This window comes from Ixodes scapularis, unplaced genomic scaffold (genome assembly GCF_016920785.2).
Source record: "Ixodes scapularis isolate PalLabHiFi unplaced genomic scaffold, ASM1692078v2 PGA_scaffold5__190_contigs__length_132052651, whole genome shotgun sequence".
In the NCBI taxonomy this organism is placed as follows: Eukaryota; Metazoa; Arthropoda; class Arachnida; order Ixodida; family Ixodidae; genus Ixodes; species Ixodes scapularis.
The window spans coordinates 94,786,277-94,807,725 of NW_024609880.1; the positions used below are offsets into that span (position 1 = coordinate 94,786,277).

General features: G+C 45.2%; 2 protein-coding genes across 2 annotated transcripts; one reads left to right on the forward strand and one right to left on the reverse strand.

Moving 5' to 3' along the window:
• Positions 1–3,671: 3,671 nt before the first annotated feature.
• LOC120838199 (mediator of RNA polymerase II transcription subunit 4) lies at positions 3,672–11,659 on the reverse strand. Its single transcript, XM_040208011.2, has 6 exons — positions 11,508–11,659; positions 11,102–11,220; positions 10,910–11,025; positions 10,517–10,661; positions 5,587–5,727; positions 3,672–3,909 (listed from the first exon to the last, which is right to left on the reverse strand). The coding sequence occupies exons 1-6, from the start codon at positions 11,573–11,575 to the stop codon at positions 3,740–3,742; spliced, it is 759 nt and encodes a 252-aa protein (XP_040063945.2). The 5' UTR covers positions 11,576–11,659; the 3' UTR covers positions 3,672–3,739.
• Positions 11,660–11,871: 212 nt separating this feature from the next.
• Positions 11,872–21,262, forward strand: LOC120838200 (NKAP family protein CG6066). Its single transcript, XM_040208012.3, has 8 exons — positions 11,872–12,079; positions 12,177–12,272; positions 12,344–12,421; positions 12,996–13,054; positions 13,666–13,890; positions 17,767–17,842; positions 18,955–19,104; positions 20,496–21,262. The coding sequence occupies exons 1-8, from the start codon at positions 12,006–12,008 to the stop codon at positions 20,662–20,664; spliced, it is 927 nt and encodes a 308-aa protein (XP_040063946.1). The 5' UTR covers positions 11,872–12,005; the 3' UTR covers positions 20,665–21,262.
• Positions 21,263–21,449: the final 187 nt, after the last annotated feature.

Here is a 21,449-nt window from a genome sequence, read left to right on the forward strand (position 1 = left end):
GCTTTGGATTTGTGCAGGGCAGCAGCCTGCACAGGGTGTTCTCGAGCGCCGTTCGGTCATAAAAATGTTCGTATAAATAACTGAGAAACTGAGTGCATTAAAACTTTTCACAAAGGTGTCTTCAGGTGGTGCATTCGCCATGCTCAAAGTTTATGTGTAGGTTTCGGGCAAAAAAATATTAAGCCGGAATGAAAACTTGCTTTTTTCATATGCACAGGGAAGAAAACGGCCAAGATATTCTGGCTGTTGCTGCCACTCGCAGATGGCACGGCACAAAGCCCCATAACCTACTCATAAATTTGTAAAAACTTTCAATGTGCTCCGTTCATTGGTTTATTTCTACCAAATACTTTCCTGTCAGAAGAGCGCTCGAGATCACCCCGTAGTGTCTGCATCGAAAAGTGGTCTATTTCATTTTGGGGTGTGTGCAAATAGTGGTTAGAATCAAATAGCACTGTCATTCATAGTCCTTCAAGTGCCAGGAATACCCACAAATACCAGCTCTATTTGCAGTGTCGAAGCTAGGGATCACTTTGCACTGTTAGATTCAAAGCAGTTTGTACACATCCCTACTTACTGCACGATGCCAGCTTTGTGTGCATACAGACTGTGTTCACAGACCGGTAGAGCCGCAGAATGAAGACGAGCAGTGTTGCTATCCGTGCTTTTGCAGCTTGAAAGTGTGGGTTGGGTGTTCGATCCTTAGCTAGTTCACCCTTTACTGAACTTTAGTTGCATTGCGGATATTCGCGGTGAGAAGTTTGGGTATCGCCGCCTGGGTGGAATTGTTTCACAACCCAAAGTGAATTCCCAAAGTGAGGATACCATACTTCAACTTCCTCCATGGTGCAAGCACGTTCAATGCCAAGCTTCTATGCACTATGAAAATTAAAACAACTGTGTGAGTAGCACCCAGTGGTGTCACAAGGTGGGGGGGGGGGGACCACTCTGGGTGCAGTGCTTGGGGGGGGGGGGGGGGTTCTTGGCAGGCCACGAGTGCCGGGGGGGGTAGGAGGGTCGGGTCGCGGAGGGCTATCGCCCCGGGTGCCCCTGACCCCAGTTACGTCCCCAGTAGCACGTGCACTAGTTATAGCAAAGAAAATGGAAGTGTCCCTAGCGAGCTTCTCACCGTAAATAGCATAAAGCTGTTGAGGGCCTGAAAGCATACACATTGTTTAGCTACTGTGCTGTGCACGCAGTGGAACTTTGAACACCTTTGTGCCACAATTAAATTTCCAGCTTCGGAGCATTTTGAGAAAAAGTCTGCCGGCCAGTTTTCTCAATGGGCTATAGCAATACCTTGGGTTCATTGCCAAAAAATGACTGGAAAAGGCACATATCATTTGACACAAATAGCTTCAGAAATGCAGAGTGTGGCTTATGTTTCTGCTTCACGATTTGTTCTTTAGTGTTCTTACAGACAATGAGCAATATCATTGGTTGTGTACTAATAAGGTGCTCAGGATTCTTGTGCTGTCGGTGACAATGCACCTTTCCAAAGCTGTGGCATGCAACAGCCACTTGAGAAGAGCTACTGCGCATGCTTGGAATGCGTTCCATAGCCCAGCAGTCCAAGATGGCAATGTGCAAAAGGCGATTATTAGAATGGTCTATGGCAGGGGTCTCAGACTTATTCGAGCGTGGGAGCCAGATGGCCCACTCCCGAAAGTTTGGTACAAACAAATGCTGCCCAAGGCTCGAAGTGTACCTGAAAAATAGAGGACACTTAAGACTGCTTAAAGGGCAACTCCGCTTCATTTTTGAAATTTAGAAAACTATGTAGCCCTCAAATATTACGATCTAATTCCATTTATTTATTTAATAAACTGGCCAGCAAACCTTCAAGCGAGCCAAGTCGCCGAAATCTGCCAACTCTAGCGCGAGGCACAATCATCAGCACAGTCAATGCCACAGAGTTGGAGCGGCCAACGTTGAACCACTACGTCGGAGGCATTGCTACGTCATTCTCATGTTTTGCTTGTTTTTACTTCTCTGAGCGAAATTGAAAGATGACGTTATGAGTTTCTCCTCCCGCTGTTGGCTGACCGGGCGTTCACGTGATCACCGTAATGCGGATGCGCTAGTTTGCGCTGCCCTGCACGCTTATCGGTCTGTTTCTCCGCCCCCCTTCTCCTCTATCGTCTTCTCCCCTCCCCCTCTCCCCCGGGCCATGACCGTCCTTGCCATCCGAAGCGACCTGCCTGCGTCGTGCGTCCTGTCCCTCGCTCCCTCCCGAACGTCGCAAGACCACGTGGTTCGACGTGACGTGGCCATGTCCGACGACCTGAGACCAATGTTGCCTGACGCAACCGAAGTTTCGGTATCAGCTGATGTTTAAATTAGGATTACACAAATAATATTCCACATTTCGCGAATCCGAAGACGTAGAGTTGTTTAGTAGTGCTTTGTGAATTTGAATCGCATGCAAGCCTAAATTTTTCAAAATCGAGCGGAGTTGCCCTTTAAGGGGTATTCACACATGGGAGAAATCCCGGGGATTTCTTCACGACACGCACATCCCGCAATGAAAATGTCGGGCTTTGCTATGTGCAAAAGCCTCGTGTTTTTGTCTCGTGATGCGCACGTGCCGGAAAGAAATCCCCGGGATTTCTCCCATATGTGAATACCCCTTTACGTGTAAGAATGCGAAAGTATTCCTGCACCTTTACGCGCAGGAATTTGTACACGTAAGCAGGCATTCGTCCTCTAGACGTCGAGGACGAAGTGTGGGACGACGTTGAGAAGACACCCAGAACAGGACAGAATGACGTCGAGAAAAATGCCTAGAAGAGTTCTAGGACGACCTCAAGGACGACGCTTGGACGACGTCTGGGACAACCTTAAAATACCGGTTGACGACGTTACCCGCTGGGCCACCAGCAGTTCGGCTGGCCCCTTAGCAGCAATGACTCCATTGCTATGGAGCCACATGACGCGTCGCAGCCAGTGGGAAACCGGCTGCAGTTTTGCTGCTACAGAGTGTTGCAGACAACGATGGCTTTGCTCCATGAAATGGTTAATGCTGTCGGATTAAAAATAAGCAGCAGTGGTGTTTCATGTTGCACAGCAGCCAACTGTCCCATTGACACCTCAGAAATTTTCTGGACAAAGCTTCTGCTTTCTTTTTTATGGTTACCATTTTTAGCTTCCAGTTGTATATATGACTACTTTGGTCCCTTTGCTGATGTTATAAGAAGATTTAAAATGTACTGGCAGTCTTCAATAGAATGAGAGCAAGCACACCGTCCTTGCCTTGTCGCACAATTCACTAGACTCGACAGGCATAGAAAAATTGCCTCTTCATATGGCAGTTTTTTTCTTTCCCAATGATTTTTAGTCCATCCAAAAGAAAACGGAATAGTGCAAAACGTATGAACATGTATGAGCAAAGCTCCTTTTTGAGCGGAAATGAATCAACAATAAAAAAACTCCAGGACGCGACCCGCGGAATGCTTGCGGGCCACGTCCCGGAGAGTCACGGGCCACGTGTTTGAGACCCTTGGTCTATGGTATGTGCATGCACAAACATGTTGTGGAATCTCCGGTTACATTATTTGTGTTACACAAGGAAGCGAAAAGATTTTCAATAAAGGGGACTGGCTGCTTTCGGTAAAAACTAATCTGTTTGCCTGCTGAGCCAGGCTATGCTTGCAAATAGACATTGACGCAAATTCAATGTTTTACAGCTATACAGAAAGCTGTATTATCCGGCATGCTATGTACAAGAAGGGTGATGGTTTCACTGGCTGTCACTGGACGAACTGCTCGAGGAGTCTGTGGACATGACCTCAACGTCCTCGTTCTCCTTGGCCTTGGTGTCCATGCCCACCGAGTTGTGGTTGCTGGACATGGGGGGCTTGATGTCCCCTCCAATCTGCCACGAGAAGGACTGCCCAAGTGGGTTTTGGTCTGGAGCAGAGAACAGAGAGGTGTAGTATCAGCACAGGCCTTCCACATCGACAGGTCTTGAAAGGTTACCGAGAGATCAAAGTGCAAGCGAGGACTAACTGCTCTAGCTCTATTTTGAGAAATGGGTCACTTCAACCGACAGCTTTGAACAGAGGTGAGACATGGGACACTTTACCATCCACGTGTGTGAACTTTACACTCCACTTCTCATGTTGTGGAGACCATATGCACAACCGCGTAGCTTTGGCAAGCACTCGTGCAACCAGAAGTTTGGAAGTGGAACAGAGAAACGAGGGCCATAGTGTTTGTGCAACCGGAACATTTTGTAAAGATGACATCCACTGGTGCATATGATTTGCACCTTGGTAGATCACTTGCAAAACAATAGAATTTATATTGTGAAATGAAGGCAGGCTCCTGTTGCCCGAGATTAAGTGCAAAAGTGCTATCAAAATCTCTTCTTGGTTCACAGTCTAAGATAGTGTAACCAATTTTTACAGGCATCAAACACGCTGGCTGCGGTGGCGAGCACATTTTGAAGGCTGTCTTCTCTCGTATAGTACACTTCAGTCCCAACTTAACGTTTTTTTTGCCCTCGCCAGCTTGCCGAGCCCTTCTGCCTACAAGCACTGCTCCAGGGTGGAAGATAGACAGGTGGTGAAACGAGAGCCAAATGAGCGACCGGATTGTGTCCCCCTCGGTTTTCTCTTTTTCTGTGGCGCCATCTATGTTGAGCACCGCGAACTCTCACTCCAGGTGGGCGAACGCTGGCGACCGGTTAAACTGATGGAGAAGGTTTCTCGTAGATTTTCAATGGAGGACTGTCGTGCTCTCAGTTTATTTTGCGCACTCTCCCATAGAGTTCCATCCGAATTCGATTCCAATTTTTTCTTCTTGCCGCAGCGCCATCTGTCGCAAATCGGGGGTACCCGCAAGCCACCCGCAAGCAGACGAGTACACAATCCGGTCACGGCGCTGCGGTAGGTTTCTACGGGCCGTTTCCCCACCTGTCTATCTTACACCCTGCACTGCTCTCTAAATTGTGTATTGCAAATCTAAACCGATTTTCACACAATGAGTGGCAGTACTCCCGCCACTATTACTAAGCTCGGATAATCGAAGCAGAATGAATGATTCTCAAGACTAGACCTGTATTATGTTACAAAGCTGGAAAGTGTTCCTTTTACACGGCTGGGCTGTTTACTTCAACTACCGAGCATGCATTGCAGCAATCTTAACACTCGCATGCTCGAATCCAAACTAGAGCCCAGTGACAACTTTTTTTTTTTTTATATTACTGGCCAACAAACAAGTGCCTGCATGTAGCCACTACCTGCCCAGGCTCATACTTTCGCCAGTGATGTACTGAAAGATTTCTGCTTTCAGCTTGTTACATGCCTACCTAGTTCAATAAAACATGCACACAAAGAGAAGGAAATGTAGGTGACACTCCATCCATGCATCCAGCCTTGCTCTCTGTTCGCATTTTTGTAATAACTAGATCTGTTTACTTTGATTCTGATTGAGAGCATTCATTATGGAGCTTTAGTAGATTGCACCGATAATAATACCAGATACTCCACAGGTGCCTTTGCGCAACCGTTGTTGGAATTATCGGGACAATCGACTAAAACTCCCTATTGACAGTTAAATCTTTGCTCATGCATGCAACCTCACCGTGGTGACCGCGTGCAGCACTCAGATCTCCGAGGTTGCCCTGTTGCTGCAGCGGGGGCCCTGAGAGGGGCAGGTCGCTCAGACGACCCAAGTAACCCTGCCGCATCTCGATGTCGGTCGGGTACGGCCTCCGCTGGTCCCCTGAGATGCAACGAGTGAATGCATCGCTACAGTAGCCTAATCAAGAATGCAACCCTGGCACTATACTCTGTTTCACCTTATGATGTACCGCAGGAAAGGCTACAAGCGCGAGCTCCTTGCTCAGGGCATATCTCGTCGGCACATGCTCTCGCGCATTAAGGGCAGCTGCAAATGCTATGAGCTCGCGCTTCCAGCCTTCGCTGCGGTACAACATAAGGTGAAACAGAGTGTAGTTGGTCTTGTACATCGTTGTCCTCTGACGCATATTTTAAACAAGTGAAACAGGCATGCATATCAGATGGCTAACAAATGTAAGGCTGAGACAACCACGTGAGACTGATTGTGACCCATGAACACTCATGCTTTATTGGCATTGACTGGGCACTTGAGTCTCAGAGCTATGAATCTGCACAAACCAATCCTCCTGATGCTGCAAAAGGTTTGCACCAGATATAGTGTTATTGTCTAGTCAAACTTGACTGCCACGTTAAACCTTCCATGAAATACTACAGCCACCATGCTTGAAGGCGATGGAGAGTTTTTCGGGCCCAGTGGAAAATAATTTTGGGCTCGAGAACATCCAACTTTAACTTCAATATTTACCTCACGGTTAGTATGAGTTTTGTTTTCACTGGCGGACTAATTTTTCCCCTTAAAAGTACAAACCCTGTCAATGTAGCCTACCTATTACCAACTCCAAGCGAGGCGTTCATATACACTGAAAACTGAAAAAACAATATTTGCATTGTTTAGAACTTTCCTACGGTGCAAGCGGTCTTCATTCATTTTAATATGAACCCGTGTTCGTTGACACTTGTAAAACGCTTAATCTTATTTGCTAACGTGACTTTTTGCCCAAATCAGAAGCGGCCGACTGACAAGCTATTTAATAACTTACTTCTCATCAAAAGTAGTCAAAGATTAACAGCCAAAGTTGTATGTTTATTTCTATATTGCTCGTATATGAAAAGATAAAAATGTAGCAAAATGAAGTTTCGTTTTTATTTTTCTAATTAGTAACTTTTGCCGACAATACACGAATTCACATCACAAATATATTTTTTTAAAGAAAAATGTGAGTATTACTGCCCCGGAAAAATGTATTCCTCTATTTGTATCGCTAAACTCTTTTTTATTTTTCAAATGTATCTCTGATACGCATCATGATACTTTTGTACGGACATATTTCAGAATCAGTCTTTGTATTTCCAAATGCAATTTAGTGCATCTCCGCCCAACCCTGAACCAAAGAGCACCAGAGCTCGTAGCCTGCTCGGCCTTCACAGAAAACAAACGAAAAAAGCGAATGTCAACTGGTCGATGGCCATTCGATGTTCTTTGAGGATTATCTCCACTGAGATAATCTGCAGAAAGTCTTAGCAAAAAATAGCTGATCAAGTGTGGGGTAGGGGCCAGAACAGACTCGTCTGTTCCTTTGCTTCAGTGCTATGCAAAGAACAAGCTGTCCCCAAAACATGCTTTCAAACAAGTCTGGATTTTATTTGACTGTCGTGAAATGACTGTCGTCGACACTGTATATTGGATATGCTACGTTATTCAAGATCTCTCTCAAATAAACCCTGCCTTCGGATAACGTGGCACCGTGATGTATGTGCAATATGTTGTTTGATTGACGAGAGCCATTCAATTTCATGCTGCACATGGTGAATACCCACATGCCTTTCGGCTATATTGTGTGGTCATATATTTTTGACAGTTAAAACCTTTGTAGAATGACACAACTGAGCGGCGTTGTGAAAAGCCTGCATAAATTTTAACATCCCGGTTGCATTAGATTTTGTTCTGTTGGGCACGGACTTGCCAAAAACAGCTTTCGTTTGTTTGATTTTGTTTCCAAAAATATTACAATTTTTTGTTAAAAGCCTCAAGAAATTCTATTTGCCACAAAACACAAAAGAAGCAACAAAATGCAGCAATTTAGCCGCCACCAGCGTCCGGAATCGCACCTACGCAAGCTGCCACAGCCCATTCGACGAGAAAACCCACAGGCCAGCAGTTGGGCAACAATGACATACACTCTGAAGACAAAAATATATTAAGGTTTTTATAACATGGGAAGCCGAAATAACAAAATTGGCAGAAATAAAAAGAGGACTGAGGTAGTGTTGTCCCTTTTTTATGATATACTTGAGTAGAAGGGAAAAGAAATTGGAAGAGTGCAAGAGTGTTTTACTCATATAACATTGTACTGTTAGCAGACAGCCGGGATATGTTACAGGAGCTGATTGAGATCTGTGGAGAGGAAGGAGACTCTCTGGGCCTGAAATTCAGTAACGACAAAATGGAGCTAATGGCTTCTAATGATGAGAAGAAAGTTCCCACTGAACATTCAAGGCTTTTTAATAAAACACATTAAGTATAAATACTTAGGAGTATGTATGGCTGAATGAGGGAAACAACACTTAGAAGAACAAGAAGAAAATATGCTAAAGAAAGGAAAAAGGAATGCAGCAATTTTGAAGCATAGGGCACTATTGAATTACAATAGATGAGAAGTTGTTAGGGGAATATGGAAAGGAGTCATGGTGCCGGGGTTGTCTTCTGGCAATGCGGTATTATGCATGAAATCTGAGGTCTAGCCGAGCTTAGAGACCCGGCAGAGCAGCGTGGGCAGACTGGCGCTGGGGGTGCATGGGAATACACCAAATGAAGGAGAGCAGGGAGACATGGGCTGGACATCTTTCGAGGCTTAAGAGGCGATCAGCAAGTTGAAATTTGAACAAAGGCTAGACACAACTGAGGATACACTGGGCAAGAAAGGTATATAGCATCTATACAGTCTGACCACTAAATGGACAAACCGAACCCGAAACTCCAATAACAACAGTCAAGTTCCCGGGGCACAACAGACTACCTGTGTGAAAAAGGAAGTAAAAGAAGACGAGAAAAAGATGTAGGAGGAAAGAGAGCAGTGAAAATCAGCTTTAACTATGTACAGGGGATGAGAACAGGAAATACAGAAAGAGCATTGGTATGATAATTCACGGGGGAGCTCGTTATTCGAGGCTAGAAGAGGAATATTGAAAAGTAGGACATATAGGTCAAAGTATAAGGAAATGAATATGCGGTGTGCCGTAAGCCAAGGTAAGACAAGACGATAGAAGAAGCGATGTTGAAGTGCACAAAGCTTGCTCTCCCCCCCCCCCAGGGAGGTTGGCTACAAATTTGACCAGAGCGCTGGGATTTGCAGACGAGAATGGAAGAATGCATGATATAAGTGAATAACTGTGTTCCTCAGTCTCGGGTTTTATTACCATGAATCACCACCAGCTCGCTTGTTTTTTAAGTATTGTTGCAAGAGATTAGAAGGCTGATGGAAATTACCTTGGGAGAATCGAATGACACACAACCAGGGTATCGGAACAAAACGAAAACCAAAAACGAAAAACGAAAAAAACGATATTTTTTGGCGGAACGGAAACGTAATCGAAACGTTACTTATTATTTTGTTCCGGAGTGAAACCGAAAAATTTTCTTATCGGTTTTCGGTTCAAGGGAAAATATCAGGTATTTCAGTAATTCGTTTCACGCAGCGAAGAGACTGCCGTTGGTTTGTACCATAATTAAAGAGAAGACAAGCAAGCCATCGCCCCCCCGTCTAAACTCCGGGCGAACAAGCATAGCAAAAACAAAGACAAAAAATACAACGAGAAACAAAAAACATGACTCAAGGCGCCATTGCTTCCCACCAATGAGAGCGCGGTGGCGCGACGCCTCCACACACTCGCAATGCTCTCCTTGGCACTTGCGCCCTCTCCCTCCATGCTTTCTTCGGACGACACAGACAGACAACAGATCACGGCAAGCGCGGGAAGTTTGTGACCCGGCGTTGTAGAAGTCCATCTTTTGTTTTTCTACGGATACGGCAGTCTGAGACTCTGTTGCAAAAGTGTACTTCTTCATCCCTATGGGCCTTCAGGGCCTTCTCGGCGCTGAAATTTATTTTATTGGACCAGAGGTCCTGCCTTTCACCGAGCACACTTGATGACGTGCTGCTTCTGAGATCATGCTCGGTGCCTTTATCATTATCTCATTCTCAAGGCAATGAACATGATCTCAGAAGCAATGTCGTTTCCGCAGATTCCTCTGGAGCGCCTGAATTATCTATTTTTGTGTAAAAATAAACGTTACGTTCCTTTTAATTTTTGTTGCGATTTTTTTTTATAGAAAGAAACCGTTACGAACCGTTACGGAGCATTATTTTTTCGTTCCGGAGCGGAAACGGAACGGAAATTTTTCGTATGGAACGAAAATAAAAACGGAACGAAAAACATTTCGTTTTAACACCCTGCACACAACTAACTGACAGCTGGGAACAGGGTAGAAGAAAATTGGGACTCCCTCCCGTGTGGCTCCGGCCCAAAGTCTCCACCCTGTCTCCCAGCGCCGGCATAACGCCGACTAAGTTTGACCAGAGGAAAATTGGCGACTTCTTCACCAAAGCGGGATGGGGGGGGGAGGGGGGATGTTTTAGGTTTTTTTGCTTGATCCCCCAAAGGTCATGCTGGTGATAGTTATGAAATACCCCGCGTGGTGATAGTTATGAAGTTGCAGACGGTAAGCACATTGGCGAAGTAAAGAAACCATACTTTTGGTTCTTAATTTCTAGGTTAGGTGGCGCAAGCTACTGTCAGTTATAAAGGGTACAGCCGTTAGCATTCATCCATCCAACCAACCAGGGACACATGCTGTAGATCGCTTTGTCCGAGACTGCCGCTGTCTATATCGGGCAGAACAAACACAACGAAGAGTGTAACGGTAGACTTGCCTTGTTGCCAGTTGTGAGGGGCAGCTACGGCATTGCTGGCGCTGATCCGATGAGCATATTTAATGAGTTCCTCGGACGAGACGCATCGGGCATTCGCTTTCTCGATGCTCTGAAGTTTCTGCTTGGCCTGGTAGATGGCTGTGGACTGCAGATATTGGTCCCTCGTTAGAAGCAGCAGAGGCACATCCCACATACGCTCCCATTCCACCCCCATACTGGTTGGAAAGCTAATTTAATAAATTGTGGCAGGCTAAAGAAAAAAAGAAGTGCTTAAAACAGACAGAATTGTTTGTTTCAGTGGGTGTTGCTTACCCAGGCCATTACCGTATAGGGAAGAGGTCTTTGGTACAATGCTTTCTTTTAACATGCGTAACTGTAACCAGTCAAACGTACCAGCAGGTGTTCGGCTTCTTTGAGGTGCCACTGGAGCAAGTGAATGTCATGGTCTTGTTTTTCCACCTCTTCCTGGAGGGCGTTGATTGTTTTCTGGACCTCGGCCTGCTGTTCGGCTGAGTGGGCATGCACAACGAAATTATTTAAAGTTGTTAACAACAAGCCATAATGACTGCAGGTAGATGTGCTCACCGACAACTAGCGTCTGCTTCAGTTCCTCGTCCTTTGCGACCAACAACTCTGCGAGCTGGGCGTGTTCTGAGGACGTCAGCCTCTGCGATCTTGGAGCGATGATGTTCTCAAACAGTTCCCTGGAAGGCGAGAAACTCGATTCGCAGTCTCGGTGCAAATACGCACGATCGTGTTGGCGAAATCCGCTATTTCAAGCAAGCCGCAAAAGTCGCACGCACGATGCGTCGAAATGAAGTTTCGTTACAGGATTCGAGGGTAATTAAGAGTGATTCTGGAAAAACAACCAAAACTAATTTAACTTTTAGGATTTCACAGCTTCGGCTGGCTTTGGGAAGCAAGTGCTCCAAAAATGTACTGCCTCTTTTTCTTTTAGCTCGATTCTGTGCACAAAGAGAAGGAACCTTACTTGGCAATTATCTCGATATCGTCGACGAGTGTGAGCAGCCTCTCACGCGTGCTTTGAGGCGCTGCCATAACGACTGCGAATGCAACGATGCAACCCAACCGACCCAACCAACCAACGACCTAACCGCTGCCGATCGTTGCCAATGGTGAACTGAAACAAGCCGACAGACACAAGAGAAAATTCAAAACAAAGGCCAAGACAGAATTTCGTAGTTTATCAAAACTTTATTTGAACTTTAGTTATTTATATCCTTATAAATATAATAAACATAATCAATAGCAATAATTTATTTGACATGAAAATTTATTTTATAGATACGCCACTTAACGCTTTTTTGTTTTCGAAACTGTGTCTAAATTTATGCGACACATACATAAACTTCACCAATGGCGGTCGCTGGAGCGAGCAGGGCGAGCAGAAGCGACTGAGGCAAAAATGTTTCAAGCTCTCGGATAACAGCCCTTTTCCCGGGTGTTCTTCCAGGCAAGATCACTAACGATGAGTGGAAGTGTTGGCTACCACCCACAGGGATCTACTTCCAGCTTCGACAGCTTCAAAAGGAAGCAGTTCAGGTATTCGAAGCGTTCACGCAGCTTACGCACTAACGTCAAACGAACGCAAAATACGCACTGCATGTCAAACTATGTTACACCGAACGATCATCTGCAGGTCGCATGACGGCGAGCATTCGAAACATGGACAAGAAGGCCCATCGCACAACTTTAGGCGTCCACTGCCGGATTTTACCGACACCTTCATGGCGAAGTAAGGACCCATCATCCGAAGTAACATACAAAATGTCGAGTGAACTTGACTGATAGCGCGTTCTTTTTTAGGCGTCGGCAAGAACGCGAAAAAATTGGAGCCCAAGGTGTGCGCAGCCTTTGGGGGGAATCGCCGGAAAGGCCCTTGAAGTATGTTGTTACAAGTTTCGTTTACATTCTTTCGCTTGGTACCAGGGTGGAGAATAAAAATCAAGTTGATTTAAATCGTGGTTAAATCGCACCGGTTTTACTAAGCTCCTCAAATTATATTTCTATTCACCGCTTGTCTATCATTTGATGCTCTAAATGTATTTCTTTTTTATTGCAATCAAATCATTGTCAAGCAAGGAAGTTTTATAGCAGGCTGAACACCAACAAAAAACAGCTCTCTTTCGAGCAAATCAGAGCGATCTTCTTTTTAACCAATATTTTGTATGTTAACATGAATAAAAAGTTGTCAATTAAACAGTGCTTTAAAACTTTTAATTTGTAATTTCTTCCGCATTGTTTTCAGTAATTGGAAATATTGATCAAACAATATTTCATGTTTAAAAATATATCTAGTCATAAATAATCCCTTTCTCCGCTAATGACTTAAATCATTAAGTAAAATTTTCTTAATTTTTCTTTTTCTAAGTAATTATTTTTTTCTACCCTGGATTGTGCTGATGGTGATATACTTTGAATGACTTGATTGTGCTCTCATGCAAGTTTCCTTTTGCAGCTCCGATGAAGAGCAGGCCAACAAGAAGAAGCGAGAGGAATCTTCAGACAACGAAAAAAGTAAGCTTGAACTTGGTTACCTATATTCCATCGGATGTCAGTCAATCAATCAGTCAGTTTTATTTAGTCACGGATTTCACCTACAGACAAATATAAACCCCCACATAAGCGTATGCGGCTTTCACGTAGGGCCGCCACAGATCTTCGTCAGATTTAGAATTATCAAAATGCACTCGTATATATTGATACATACTTTTCTCGGACCAAAATAAAATAAAAAATCGCTTTGAAATTCCCCAGTGACATGCCAACATTGCGTCGTAATGATCACGCTTGGAGACGTTACGAGTTTGCTTCTCACCGCCGGTTACTCATATTTTTTAGACGTTTTTAATTTTTTCCATATATCTGTGTTTAGTTTATTTATTCACACATTTGAAACTTACGTGTGCTCTCGGAGACCTCGTAAAACAACAGATGGTGTGTACTGTGACACCTTTTAGTTGGGTAGACGCCTTCTCTAAAGATGCCTTTGCGATGAGTCGACATTCCAATCCATCGGTGTCTGTTTCATCCCTTTCACGCAGTAACAATTCCTGAATTGCAGTCTTTAATTGGGAAGGAGACATTTGTGTTCCTTCCTTCAGCTCTCGCTCATTGTCTGTCCCCAGAGAAGTCCAAGAAGCACAAGCACAAGCGCAGTCGTGACTCGAGCAGCCACAAGAGCAAGAAGCACAAGAAAGAGAAGAAGAAGAAGAAGCGGAAGGAGTCCAAGAAGAAGTCCAAGAAGCACCGCAAGAAGGAGACCAGCTCCTCCAGTGCGTCCAGTTCCCCGGAGTCGGATGCCAAGCGCAGGGCCGACGGCAGCGACTTCGAGATGTGGGTGGACAAGCGCAGTGAGTATCTTAGTGCCGATGTGTGCCCATTGATGCCATGGTCAGTGACGGAGTGAGGACGGCGGGGCTTGTCTCTCGAACGCCTCCAGCATGCGCTCCACGTCTTCTGCCGGGCTTCTGCTGTGCAAGTGCTTAGGGTGCAAAAGTCGCCGAAGCATTGTCGAAGGCAGAAAGCTCACGCTGGAGGCGGGGCCACTGAAGCCGCTCCCTGCCATTCTCATTTTATCAGTGACCATAGACCACTGTGCTAGGGTGAGAGGAGAGAAGGAAATGAGCCTCCATGTTTAGGCAGTTCCAGTGGTGGAGCTTACCGGAACTGCCCAAACGATAAAAACGGCGCGTGCCCTTTTCCTTCCTCATCCCGCCGAATCGATTGAAATGCCTGCGGAGGACAATTGGTTGGTTGTCTGCTATATGGATCGGGCGCGTGCCCTCTCCCTTTTCTACCCGGACGATTCTATTGAAATGCCCGGATGTACAGATGGCACTGCAGTCTAAATGGCACCGCCCAGAGAGCCCTTAGTGGAGTGGTGTATAGTGACATGGCAAGGTGGAATCTGTGACTGTTCCGGGTTGGAGAAAAGGGGCATCGTTTGTTGTGGAAGTCCAGTATCTCCAGCAGTGACGGCGACATAGAAGCTTCTTGGTTGTGTACAGACAATATTTCGCCTTGAGGCTTCTTTTAAATCAAGTTTTGATTGTCACTGCCAGTTGCTGTTGCTGCGTATCACACCGGATTCACCAATCTCTCGTTGAAAAAGACACGAAAATGAATTTTAAAACAAATTAAACGATTAGCTAATGGCACCTGGTGGATGTCGCTAAAGCCTTGTTTGTAATACCCTTCTAGGAATCTTGACAGGTAGTGACGATGCCTGTCTCGCCTAAAACTATACATGTTTGGAACCTGATGTCGTCCCGCCAGCTCTCCGGCCACCACAAGAGAAGAGTGGAAGGGGGAACTCCCCTCTCACCCGGACTCTCTTTTGTGTGTCCCAGACTTGCCCAGACATCGCCATTGTCCCTCTACAAGATCATAAAAGATTAACCCATTACTCAAAATTCACAGAAAAGCAGCTTTGCGGTTAGTTGCGGTGGTCCGATCGATCGCTGAGGTGCTTCGGCCTCTTCGGTGGCTGGAACGGGTGGTTCCCATTTCGACCCATTCCCAAAACAATCTTCCCGTTTGTAGTTTCCTGTTTCGACCCGTCTCAAAACGACCTTCCCGTTTCATTTTTTCCCATTTTGCCCTTTCCCGAAACAACCTTCCCGCTTCGGCCATCATTCGGTTCATTTGTATATTTCGTTAACAGGTGATAAGGTTCAAGTGTCCAGTGTATGTTCGCCTTGCTCACATCACTTCTCCCTTTCCCGAAACAACCTCGGAGACATGGCACTATAAGATAAACGCTGTGTCAGGGAGGGCTCACCCGAACATTTACAGCTTCATCGACCTCAAGCGGGATGAGGCCTTGACAACGATATCGCTGCAGCAGCTTGCAAATGGTGGTGCCGTGCGGGTCAGGTGACCACCACAAACTATCACAATTGGAGTGCCGCCTTTCTGATGGCGCGATTTTCCTTCTCGACTTCCTCAACCAAGGCGACAGCATTTTGTGGTTTATGGATTTTGCCTGTGTACGCGACAATTCTGTGTTTGAACTTGTAAGAAAATGAAGTCGCAATCATGTGCCCGTCAGCCTGTCTGATTTATCACTTTTAAAAATATCCCGTTCACTATAAGGAAGTTTTAGAATAACATACGTAAGCGCTTTGGGTAACCTTGAAGTAGCGTCGCGATATAAAAACTTAGGCAACGCTAATTTTTGCTTACTCAAAGTGCTTGCCTGTGCTACTCTAAGACCGCATTAGGAGTTTTCGTAGACCGCTTTTTTCCTTTCGCTAAGCCCTCTCCAACGAAGAAGCCGCTACTGCGCCTGCGTGCCGATGGCCTTGACTGTAGAGTTCTGGGTATCGTAGCCCGGGCTGCAGAGGAGCGTGGCGTGACGTCAAAAACGGTCTACGAAAGCTCCCTGTTATTGTACAGAGCGCGAAATCGTTAGCGCGAACAAGCGATTGTTGGTTTTAGCTGTTTGTCTAAAAGAAACCAGAGGACTGCTGCCATCAATATTATTAGTGTGTTTGAAAGTGCTCATCTGGGTTACTAACCTAAGCGGTAAATGTGCTACATTCTAATACCATTTCGAAGTAAAATTCTAAAAATCGCCAAGATTGTGTTCGTGGTAACGTATCGCGCAGTGTACATAGTTTATTTCGTAGTTACATATTTTGGGGACCATCTTGAAAGAAACATTTTAAGTGGTTCAAGTAGAAATATATTTCGTTGAAGCTTGTCTGAAAGTATTGCATATTTTAAGAATATGTTTACAAGAAAAAATATTTCACAAAATAACGGAATTGCTCTCCTGCACCTTTGCATTAATTGCATTAACATGATTTCGGGACATATTCTTAAGCAGAAAAACTGCGCAAACCAGGATTAGAACAATGGGCACTTTTTGCGAAGAGGTTGAGATGCGTGGGGTTTTATACCAACGGGTTCAAACGGGACGAATTCAGACGTAAAATATGTCTTGGCTACGGGTTCAAATATGAAGGGTGTTTCGGGAACGGGTTGAAACGGGACAGGTTCAAACGGGAAGGTCGTTTCGGGAATGGTTCGAAACGGGACGGGTTCAAACAAGAAGGTCGTTTCGGGAATGGGTCAAAACGGAACGGGTTCAAACGGGAATGGGTTGTTTCGGGCTACACCCGCTGGAACGGCCAAAGCACCCCGTCGATGTCGGCCTCACCATAGCCTTGCTCATCCCGAGACAGTCTACATCATGGTTGTGCCGGATGTCACATGCTCTTTGCTGGCTGCTCTCCGGGTGCTTGCCGGAGTGGGCCTTTTATAACGAAAAATACAGCCATCAGGCTCATAATACAGACATGTAGTTGTCATTTACGGGTATTGTGGACCAGATTCAGTCTATTTCTGAACACGATGGATACATTTCAAATTTCGTTGAAGTATCCCTTTAAAGGGGGGGTGCAAAGATTTTAACATTTAAATACTAATTTGCAGCTTATATTTTTTGTACTGTTTACCTAGTCACAAATGAGAAAAAAACGTGCTGCTTTCCCCCGAAAAATCTGGTTCGTGTTCCGGTGCGAAACCACAAGAGAAATATTTAATTATTTGCCGACCTGCAGCCAGATGCGGCGGTTACGGGAACTATGGTGTCACGTGATAGGAGTACACGGAAGTCAGCAAAACCAGTCTCCCCCCCCCCCCGTACCACTACGCTCACCGTCAGCCCCGCGGCGAATCGTCTTTTGTATCGATCACTCGCCACGACCTTCAGTGACGCTAATCCCTGAAAAGTCGACAATCGATGAGGGGGTGGCCAAGGGCTCTGAAGGCAGAACCCAACGGGAAACCAGGTGGTCACCCCAGTGACGTCACCTGAAAGGCGGCTGGAGAGTCAAAGGAGAAGTTGTTTTCTGTTCTTTATTCTACAGGTGGCGCAGATCAATCCCCACTGTTAACTGGCCAAGTAAAAAAATTGTTGCACCCCGCCCCTCTAAAACATAAAAAAAAAATAAAAAATTCAGCACACAAAATGTCTGCAACAAAATACCACAGAAAAAGAAGGAAACAAAATTGGTACAAGTAATGTTAGTACAAAAAGAAGCATGAATGTCTTCATAATAACTGGAATGGACTAGTCCCTTCCATCTGCAACGACAAAGGTCGGTAATTGCTCGATTTTCCAAACTCTACCAGGCAGTATGGACAGGCAAAGTTAGACCCGTGGCAGTGTTTCGCGTATGTTTGGTCCCTGTATTTACGAGTGTGGTCTGTGACTGCAGGGGCTGAAGACGACGAAGACGAAGAAGAGGTGATTGGTCCCCTTCCCAAGCAGCATGTCCAACTCTCGGCCAAGGAGTGAGTGGACTTTGTGACAGTTTTGTCCGATTTTGTCTGACGCAGGACGATGAGTTGGCGCTGGGGTGTGCACTCTGACTCACACTTGTTGCCCTTTGTCTTCCCAAGCAAAGATTGCCTATATCTTTTGTTTGTGAGTCTAGACTTGTTTCAAGCTGCAAAACAAATTGGAGAGTGTTATTTCCTGCTTAGTTTTGGCACGTCAGATGTAGTCAAGTCCCATGCTCTCTAAGGATATACCGTTTTCAAAAGAAACCTTGTCATGGTAAAACCGCACCTGTTGTGGAGATGCCAATATGTCTCGAAACTGTGAATGTCATCCTTAGGCACTAACCATGCTGGTGAGCCCACATGTACGAAAGAATGAAGGATGACACTTGGAGCCACTGAACATTATCAGAATACCACAATCCTGAGCATCTGCTAGACGTGCAAATTATTGAGCTCTCTGATTAGGGAATGCATGTGATATGAAAGTGGATATTAAAGTGTTGGTTACTGTAACTGAATCTAGGTATTTACATTACTTTATTTATTTTGGCTTAGCTTCTAGCCCAGTTTCTTGTCAGTCTGTAGGAGGTTGCTTTCAACTCGGTGGGCTCTGTGTAAGTCTTAGCTTGAATGTGGGCCACATAGTTTACAGGAGCATTCAACCTTGCACGAACAAATTATATCTGCAGTGGGCTTATTTGATGTTGTCTCAATGCTTGTGCCATCAAGTGATAGTGGATAGAGACTTGGGAATTTTTTCGGAATGTACAGTGATATCCAAGAACATCATAAATTATGACAGAACGCTTTGGCTATGAAACTTGTCTTGTCTAGAGATTTTTCCCTTCTGTAGATCAGTTTTGAAACTGGCTTTTGTGATAAGATGCATTTTCACTATTGTTAGTGTTAGCAGTAGAACTGCACTGGTCAAATAGCTTCTCGCAGTGGAGATAATGTACATGATTTTTATGCTCACTAACTTTCCCCCCCCAGAGCAAATCTGTCTAGAACTTATTTTGACTTCACTTAAATCGTAGGGAAATTTGGTACTAAATGGCATCCATCCAAGTGGGAATGCAGGCACCTTTATGAAGCATTGGCTCGTTCAACATCTGTTACAGCTACGGCAAGGCACTGTTGCCGGGCGAGGGTGCTGCCATGGCAGCCTACATCGCCGAGGGAAAGAGGATCCCCAGGAGAGGGGAGATCGGTCTCACGAGCAACGAAATCGAGTGCTTCGAACAAGTGGGATACGTCATGTCAGGGAGCAGGTAGGTCTTCCGCTTTCTTTGTGTCTTCCGCTTGCAATTCTAAATGTTGCACTTGGAGTGCAATTAGATATTGAGTGCTCTCAATATAAGTTACTTCTGGGCAGGGGAGTTGTAGGAATTATAATTTTCACATGATTTTATTACTGACTCTGACTTTATGGCCAATCAAGTAGCCAAACTGTTAATAAGCAGTTCTTCACCAAGAGAGTATCAGGTGTAGAAAAAGGCTTTATCCGACGTTTCGAGCAGAGCTTGCTCTTTTTGAAGTGAGGAGATACTACAAGTTGCAAGATGTTTTGGAGATCGAGAGAGAGTGAGAAAGAGAAAGCAGTAATGAAGAGACAGATGTCGACTCGACAGCAAAAACAAACCCACACACACCAAGCCAGGTTCGCAACAACACTATCCCACCCAATGCCAAAAAAAAAAAAAAAAAAAAAAAAAATCGGTGCTGCCAGTGTTTATAGTTGGTTGCAACTCAAGAAGGTAAAGCGAGGAAAAGGACGGCCAGGGAGGAGGAAGCAGACGGAATGCTGGAGAGGAGAGGAGGAAATGTCCTCCTCTCTCCAGCATTCTGTCTGCTTCCTCCTTCCCGGCCGTACTTTCCCTCGCCCTACCTTCTTAAGTTGCAACGGACTATAAACACTGCCATAACCGATTATTTTTATTTTTTTTAACATGTTTATGGGTTGTTGCAAACATGGCCCGCTGTGTGTGGGTTTGTTTTTGCTGTCGACGCGTGTCTCTTCATTACTGCTTTCCCTGTATCACTTTCTCTCGATCTCCAAAACATCTTGCAACTTGTAGTATCTCTTCACTTCAAAAAGACCAGGCTCTGCTTGAAGTAATGAATGAAGCCTGTGCTGGCTGCTCACAATTTTTTTACGTCCAATCAAGCAGGGAAGGAATGGGAACAAAATAAATGTTTCAGCAGATATTTATTTCTCCAGGGATTTTTCTGTTCGAAATATGATGCTCGAGCTTCAGTGGCTGGACTAGCTCACAGAGAAAGGGTCAGTGAGAGAGGAACTGAATTTGAGTTTCATTGCATTTGGATTGTATCGTAGTCCACCAAGCCATGTTACTTTCTGAGATTTTGTATGTGAGTATAATTATGTGCAAGTATCATGCTATATACCATGCTATCTCACATGTGCAAAGCTCCAACAATGCATGTCCAATTCACATTGCATGGCCCATTCATAAGCTGTTTGTTAGTTTCAAATCTTTCCACAGCCAGATTTTGTGGGGCTCTCACATTGTCTGATTCTAAATTTTGTTTGAGCCTGTTTAGTGCTAAGTAGCAATGACACGTTTTACCGCACATTCTTCCCCGGAAAGGTTCGTCCTAAATTTTTCGCTAAGTGTTGCGGGTTACCCTTTTCTTACAGGCATCGTCGTATGGAGGCCGTACGTCTGCGAAAAGAGAACCAGATTTACAGCGCAGACGAGAAGAGAGCCCTCGCCATGTTCAACAGGGAGGAGCGGCAAAAGAGGGAGACCAAGATCCTCTCGCAGTTCAAAGAGGTCATCAAGGCCAAGTTGCATGGAGACCAGTGAAAACAAATCTTCAGAGGACGGAAACAGACTGAACATTGTTATCGTGGCACGGTGTTCCCCTTCCTTGAACTTCCCAACATCGGAACATTCACACCGACTCTCCCAAGGCTTGTACTACATCAGCTGTTGGCTAGATCCTTAGAAACCCTGCAAGCAGCTACAGTCATTCGTTGACATTTCCTTCTGCCTTTCTCAAAGACGGTGATGGATGGTGTCTTGTCACCTGGAAAACATGTCCGATCGCGTTCGTCATCTTTGTGTGTCGTGGTCTGTCCACAGCAGTCGGGTAGGGATGCCCCAAGACTGAAGCTAGGGATGCTATTAGATAACAGCACATAGATGTTCTGCCCCATTTTCGCTCGTGATGGTACTTTTGGCTCTTTATTATGCCACTAGAAGGGATGTTCTATCCCCGGGCCACTGGTACTCTTTTGGGTGGAGGCAAGTCTGGTGCATGGCTCCCGGAACTCATGGACATGCTTATATGCCATCTCATGACCTTACTGCTAATCCCTCAACCAACTTGTACATAAGCTCTTTGTGACTTTTTTTTTTTTTTTCTTCAGTGAAATGTCAAGATAAATCTAAAATATCAGTTTCCTGCTTTTGTCTTATTTGTAGCAAAATATTCTCCAGGGTTTGCACAAGAATCCCTCTGGAAATTGGAAGCCCACTCCCACTGAAAAACAGTCGGGCTCTATTAGCTTCAATGCGCGGTATAGCAGCAATGAGCATCAATGAGTGTTTGCTTATTGGTGCTCTTACGAACACTGCAGAGAAGCTGC

Bases quoted from the DNA above. Each gene is read 5' to 3' on its own strand.
- LOC120838200 (XM_040208012.3), top strand. From the start codon at position 12,006: ATGAGTGGAAGTGTTGGCTACCACCCACAGGGATCTACTTCCAGCTTC. The intron at 12,080-12,176 runs GTATTCGAAGCG...GATCATCTGCAG, and splicing joins TTCAAAAGGAAGCAGTTCAG to GTCGCATGACGGCGAGCATT. The intron at 13,055-13,665 runs GTAAGCTTGAAC...GTCTGTCCCCAG, and splicing joins ATCTTCAGACAACGAAAAAA to AGAAGTCCAAGAAGCACAAG.
- LOC120838199 (XM_040208011.2), bottom strand. From the start codon at position 11,575: ATGGCAGCGCCTCAAAGCACGCGTGAGAGGCTGCTCACACTCGTCGAC. The intron at 11,221-11,507 runs GTAAGGTTCCTT...CTCGCCTTCCAG, and splicing joins GATATCGAGATAATTGCCAA to GGAACTGTTTGAGAACATCA. The intron at 11,026-11,101 runs GTGAGCACATCT...ATGCCCACTCAG, and splicing joins GAAGCAGACGCTAGTTGTCG to CCGAACAGCAGGCCGAGGTC.